At 42.6% G+C, this 7,500-nt stretch overlaps 1 protein-coding gene across 1 annotated transcript; it reads right to left on the bottom strand.

Moving 5' to 3' along the window:
- Positions 1-2,802: 2,802 nt before the first annotated feature.
- On the bottom strand, positions 2,803-3,521 carry LOC138358948 (uncharacterized). Its single transcript, XM_069317439.1, has 2 exons — positions 3,326-3,521; positions 2,803-3,095 (listed from the first exon to the last, which is right to left on the bottom strand). The coding sequence occupies exons 1-2, from the start codon at positions 3,519-3,521 to the stop codon at positions 2,803-2,805; spliced, it is 489 nt and encodes a 162-aa protein (XP_069173540.1).
- Between the last annotated feature and the right edge of the window lie 3,979 nt (positions 3,522-7,500).

The following is a 7,500-nucleotide window of genomic DNA, read 5'->3' as shown; positions in this document are numbered from 1 at the left end:
TGTAAAAATGTTGTCAACATACCTGCAGTATATGGCCGGTTTCAAGTTCATGTCGACTAAGACTTTTTGCTCGATGGTACCCATGTAGAAGTTTGCAAACAGGACACCTAGGGGAGAACCCATGGCGACCCCATCTACTTGCTTATACATGTGCCCATCCGGGCTTAAGAAGGGTGCCTCTTTAGTACAAGCTTGGAGTAGTTTCCTCAGAATATTTTCTGGTATGTCAAGAGGAGTACAGGCTGGATCACGATACACTCTCTCGGTTATCATTCCGATTGTCTCGTCCACAGGTACGTTGGTAAACAGCAATAATTGGCTGTTGATTGCTGGTGTTGACTTCTTGATGTGTAGTGCCTCGCAAACGTCAAGCCGCCTGCTATCGCTGTATCTATCGATGATTTCTGTGTTGCTTACTAGGATTTCTAATCCTAGTAAATCCTAGTAAAAGGATTTTCTAATCCTAATAATCAGAAATCCTAGTAAACAACACAGAAATCATCGATAGATACAGCGATAGCAGGCGGCTTGACGTTTGCGAGGTACTACACATCAAGAAGTCAACACCAGCAATCAACAGCCAATTATTGCACAACTATATTCTACCCACCTCAAGACTCCGCTCCAATATAGAAGCATCAAGAAATATGGACCAATAGGCTTTCTACAAACACTTCTATTCAATATCCATTGTTTCGTGTTCTGTCTTGTGTTGATGAAATTAATACCCTATTAATACTCTTGTTCTGTCTTGTGTTGATGAAATTAATACCCTATTAATACCACATCTTGTTCTGTCTTGTGTTAATGCCACATCACCCCTTCCACCTCACTCAAATGTAGATATAAAATCGGAGATGCGTAAGTTCTATTCAGTTGTGTATTTGTGAACTAAAGTCTTTGAAAATGTAATAAGTTTTACGAAACGCGCTCGTGTCGCGTCAGACTAGAAATAAAAATGAATTTTGGAGAATTGATTTTTGATTTACCTCCAACAGTGAAACGAAATGTACGAAAGATTGAGAAAATTCGTGTTAGAATTATTAATCTTACTTTTTCGGTCATATTTAATAATATATATATATATATATATATATATATATATATATATATATATATATATATATATATATATATATATATATATATATATATATATATATATATATATATATATATATATATATATATATATATATAACTAAACGAACAAGTACACAACTGAATATATATATATATATATATAATTAGGTAGAGAATGTAATTATTACTGCAGAAATCTTGAGTAAAGAACTATGCACTTTATATTCCAATAAAGAGCGGAATAAATTTGGAGATTCAACGTACTGGATTTTGTTGTTAATCACACAGCCTTACGACAACTAGTCAAAATATAAACATGTGCACAATATTATAGCTTAGAAAATTATTAGTTGTCGGGCCGAGTGTCCACTGATGTAGGAACGACTCAAGATCCCTCGTCCTCAGCGGCCGTGATAAGATGTTACTTGTGGGTTGAAGTAATTATTAGTTCCTAGGACACTGCTGTGATGTGCCAAGTAACGTGGCACCGCTCTGCTGGTCGTGGGAACGAAATACAAACTGTTAGCAAGATCGAAACATAGATCTCTGTTGCTCGTTGCTAATGGCGTCCGAGTCACGTGGTCGCAGGCGACGTTCTCGCGTCTTCTTCCTCTTCCTGATTGCGCATGCGCGGCTCTCGATAGACATCTCGAGCGTAAATGGGTTTATATATGTCGGAGGTAACTACGGAAAGAAGAGATGGTGATGAGTATTGATGTCACATTTAATTCTTCTGTGTTAAAATATAACTTTGCGTAACATAAATTGGGTTTATTAAAGTCATGCAGATAATCGAGGAAATCAAAGTGAAGTTATTTACATTAAAATAATTTCCTCTAGAATGTTTAATATCAACTAAATAAAGGAGTTCTAGTAAGCAGTAGTATGCTATGAAATTTAACTTATTAGTAACTATTTTTAGTATAAGAAAAGATAAACTGGACTGTTATAAATTCAACTAAATGTGGAAAGAATTCATATTTCTGCCTGTCGTTCCTCGCGTTGTCACTCTGACTAGGAAGAATCTGGCAATATGGTTATTATAAATCATGATAATTAACTCTACAAGTTAGTGATTTCAGTAACTAATTGTGGTTAATACAAAGGTTGTATAAAATACAAACGATGTATGAAACTGTTGGTTATTTCCAACATAACTCCGGAGAGAGAAAACTCGGGTCGTAGTTCAGGTCTTAGTACTAACGTACAACTGTTTCTCTATCCTGAAGTTATATTTATGGGTTATTAGGTTAGTACACACCTAACGAATGTCCCGAATCTGTGGTAGATGACTCAAAGTCAACATAGGGACGTAAATAAACATTGAAATTTATTGAATAATTATCTTGTAAGAAACAAAATGATATTATCAAAACTAAATTATGAATAATTTAAGATCAAGGAGACCTCAACAATACAGTGAGGCTACTGTCCAGGGTCACTGTGACTCGTAACTATCTAGTTACTGGCGATCAGCTCACCACTGCATCAGCATGGTCACCTCAAGTTTAAATGATAAGTTATCTACACTTAAATAGAATGAAAATATTGTTTAAGTTTCTGTTTGCAGTTCTGAGCAGCGACTCTAGATGGCCTTGTGCTCGGTTGAGTAGAATTATTGTTCTCTGAAACTTGGGTTACAGGTATATCTGTAGAACACTCGTGTTCTACTAACTCTAAAGGTACAAATTTTTCTAGTGTTTTCAAGGTAGTAGTGCCTCAACACTGAACTTTAACAATTCGTAAAATACCATGGCGGTCAGGATGGATGTCAAAAATTTTACCTATAGGCCAATCTGACCTGGGTCCATCACTGTCTACTAGGACAAGATCACCTGGTTTGAATTGAGCTTTGTTGTATGGGCTTGCAGCTCCATAATGATATTCTCTTAAAGCAGCTAAATATTCACGTGTCCAGACCTCATTCCATTTCTTTATTACTCTTGAAAGGTGTCTATAACTCTCCAAGTCACTCACCTTGACACACGAAGGGTCAGCTGAATCCTCGTCTCCTACAGATATAAGAGGGCTCAGAAGACCACCATGAAACAAATGAGAGGGGCTCAGGGGTTCTCTTTGAGAGAAATCTTTGGATAAGTAGGTTAAAGGTCTGTTGTTGACTCGTGCTTCAATTTTCACGACAAGGGTCTGTAATTCAGTGAGATTAATTTTCTGCTGGTGTAAGGCTTTTCTTAGGCATTTCATAACAGTTCCCACAATTCTTTCGTAAAAACCACCTTGCCATGGTGCTCTTGGAGGGATAATTTTCCAGTAGCATTGTCTCTGAGCACAGAGTGTACTTCTGGATTGTTCCATATTTCTTGTAAGCAAGCCTCTCCTGCCACGAAGTTTGATCCATTATCTGAGATCATTAATTTTGGGCAAGATCTTCGTGCAGCAAATCTGCGAAAAGCTTGCAGAAAGGCTTCTGCGCTCATGTCAGAAGTGACTTCTAAATGTACTTTACGTGTGGTAGCACACGTGAAGAGGCAAATGTAGGCTTATCCGGTGTGCCTGTTAAAATTAGTGCTCCTGTGTAGTCGACATCTGTGGTTTCAAAGGGACGAAGGTGGACGACTCGCTCCTTAGGTAGGGGCGGTGGACCTGGATAAGGACACACTCGAGCATCATATCTCTTACATATTACACAAGACTTTATTAAGGATTTGATAGTTTGGCGACCTTGGGGAAGCCAAAAACGTTGTCTGAGTTCAGTAAGAGTATCTAATACTCCACCATGCAGTGTATTATGCTCATGGTAATGTAGAACTATGAGTTTAGTAATGATGTGGTGACGTGATAAAAGTATAGGATTCTTCGTATCTAAATTTATTTCTGCATGAAGCAGACGTCCGCCGCATCTCAAAATGTTATAGTTGTCTGAGTCAAGCCAGGTACCCAGAGACTTACTCAACTTATCTGGGAGACGTTCATATTCCTTCCCATAAGTCTCTTGTTGAGCTTGTTTAGTGAAAGGGCCTATTGAACCATATTTCTTTGCAGTTACTTCCATTCTTCCCTTTAACTTAAAAAATATTATACCCATTGTTTCGTGTTCTGTTTGAAAACAATGTCACACAAGCAAGCACAGTAACATTACAAAACATAACAGTATACAACAAAACAAACATCAAGATGTATAACATGAAACATAACAAGAAAATCACAATAAACAACAAAACAAAAATAACAAACAAGCACAACATGTAATGCAATAATAAAACACCAGTGCAAGGTACATAACAGAAATAAGACATGAATAAAAACACTCACACCAAACCAACCGCCTCGCAACAAACAAAGGGAGAGGCCAAAATATACACTAATAATAAACAAGCAATCCATGCAATCAAGAAAACAAAACATAGTAACATACACAACAACAAACAATCACCGGCCTGAAGGATCGAGAACAAAACACATCATAAAGGACATCATGCAATAGAACAAGAAAATTGCACAGCACACAACAGGCCAAAATAAAAAATAATAATAAAAACAAAAACAAAAATAAAAATACAAACAAAAACAAAAAACAACACAGTCTAGCAATGCATAAGTAGAACACACATGGCAAAATAACCACACAAAAGCAAATACATGAATAAAAACACCCTCACCAAAACACCGGCCTCACAACAAAGAAAGTAGAGGCACGGGCACAGAATACAATAGGGCAAACAAAAGACCATAGGGGCACACAACACTACAGGAACAGGAAATCAGCTAACAACTTTGCCCGGGAACAACACCCCGGGGGAACTGTACATGGAACGCCTCCCAAAGCAGCCACCTCCCCCAAGAGGCTTGACCCTCCACCGGGGATGCCATGTTATCCGAAACCCTGGCAACAAACACCTGCAAACAGGGAACCCAGGTGGTGTCACTCCGGAGGCGAGTAACCGCCACCCTACTCCATACACCGGGAACCTGCCCATCATGAAAGTCCTCCGGCCTTTCAGACAGCAGGATCCCGGCAACTGTGGCCTCCAGAGCCTCAAGTCGCAACCCCGCAGGAGAGAGCTGGACAGAGGGTACCACCACAGGGGCACCAGCGGCCACGGGCACACCACCAGACGACTGCAGGGAACCAGGGCAGCGTGCATCCTTTCGTAAAGTCACTACCAGGCCACGCCCAGCACCAGCATCCATACTATCCCTGGCAGCGGAAGCCACCACACCCCACTGCAGAGAGCCCCCTGGCAGGGAAGGAACAGAAGGCACACCCGAGACACGGCCATCAGCACCTGCAGGCAAATGAACCTCCACCACCACAAACCGCGGAGACAACGACGCATCCGGATCCACGCCGGCAACACCCGAAGACCCAGTTACTGAAGTCCCCAACATCGGCCCAGGCAGTAGACGAACGCCTGGAATGTTTGGGCTCCGGCCAGAGCCGGAAGCAGATCTAGAAACACGGGCACCACTAGCCGGACGAACCGACGCCCGACGCAGAACGGCAGCAACCTCTACCACAGGGGGGAACCGGACCACACACAGCAGGAGGCTCCGCAGCCACCCTAGCACCCAGCACAGTAGAGACCCGTGGTGAGGATGCAGGGCCGGGGTCAGCAGCCGAAGACGAGGGAGCAGACGGCGACGCCTCACAGAGAGTACCAGGAAGGCCCACGGGAGCGGCAGGGCCAGAGACAGGATCAGGAGTAACATCCGACGGCACCGCAACATCCGGAGGAGGGACTGCGACAACCGGGGGAACGTCGGACGACGCTGGGGGAGCCTCAGCAGCGAACGGGACGCTCACCTCCTCACCCCCAGAGTCCTCCTCCAGAGGGAACGGCGGGAAATCCTCTTCACGGAACAAATTCACAGGAGCAACCGGATCAGCAGTGCACCCGGCAGCCTGATACCCAAACAAGCCACACCGGAAACAAGTACGGGGTTGCCGGGCATAAAACACCCGCACATAGTACCCTAACAGCCAGACGGAGGACGGAATGTCCGACCTCAGTCGCATCCCGAGGGTACGAATGTTGGTCTTCACACCCGAATACTTCCCAGATGACAGCGAATTCATCCACACACTGATGACGGAAGTTTTGGGAACCTCTCTGGAAGAAACGCTGGAGGAGGGTCTCGGGAAACTCCATGGGGGCGCCATGGACACTTACATATGTCAAAGCACCACTGCGGTCCGAAATGGTCACAGACCCGTTGCCGTCCTGCAGCAGCAAAGTACGCCCCTCGTACCTCCGGAGAAAATCACGGTACACTGCCTCACCCACAAACTTTATAATCACACGGCAAGCAGTGACCAGCTCGACACCGTAGACGTCCTGGACCGGGACCCTGAGCATGTCACTCAAGACCAAGTCTACAAGAGGGTAACCTGCACAGCTGGTAAACTCCAAACCTATGGAGTTCACCCTCACGACAGCTGGAAGATGGCCGCCCATCGTAAAAATGCCACGTCCACTCCACCAGGAACAGCAGGGAGGGTAGAGACACCCACACCCCCTGCCGGCGAAAACGGCAGCTACCCTAAACTGCCAGAGCGGTCAGGCGACACGTCCTCACTCAACGGCAGCTCAGGTTGGACTCTCTACAATGTGTGTGTATATAGTGTAATAACAGGAAAAACACTGTTTGATTGATCGTAGAATATAATATATATGCCACATATATGAGGCCCGTAATTTTGAGCATAGTGATGTTCCACACATTAAACTATAGAAATTCCACAAATTACTCATTTTTGAATAATAGTAAAGCAAAAACCCGAGAAGAGAAAAAACAAATGAGAAACATTATAATAATTGTGCAATATTATATTCACGCCAACTTCCGCCCACGGGGTGGTGGGGTTGAGTGACCCCGCCACCCTGAGCGCTCCATCACTCAGAGACCATAAGTTACTCAACTTCCCAGCTCCATCTCAGCTAAAGTATGTCACATACAATATTTTTGTTTGGTTTCCCGTGATCAGATACTGCATTTTTACAATATAGGAAGATAAAATAATTTTTTGAAAAGAATTTATTTGCGGTGTACTACGGGCGAGTCATATTTTAATGCAGTGCAGTGATTATACACAAGGTATGAGCAATCACATTAAACACACGGTGAGAACTCTCACTTTAAACGTAAGATTTGAGCTATCACATTAAATACAAGCCGTGGTGTATTACATTAAACACAAAGCATAAACTGTCACATTAAACACAATGCGTGACCTATCACATTAAACACAATGCGTGACCTATCACATTAATCTCAAGGTGTGAGCTATCACATTAAACTCAAGGTGTGACCTATCACATTAAACTCAAGGTGTGAGCTATCACATTAAACTCAAGGTGTGAGCTATCACATTGAACACAAGGTGTGAACTATCACATTGAACACAAAGTGTGAACTATCACATTGAACACAAGGTGTGAACTATCACATTGAACA

This window comes from Procambarus clarkii, chromosome 87 (genome assembly GCF_040958095.1).
Source record: "Procambarus clarkii isolate CNS0578487 chromosome 87, FALCON_Pclarkii_2.0, whole genome shotgun sequence".
NCBI lineage: Eukaryota > Metazoa > Arthropoda > Malacostraca > Decapoda > Cambaridae > Procambarus > Procambarus clarkii.
Note: the sequence above shows the minus strand (reverse complement) of the source record. Positions and strands in the feature narration are given on the sequence as shown.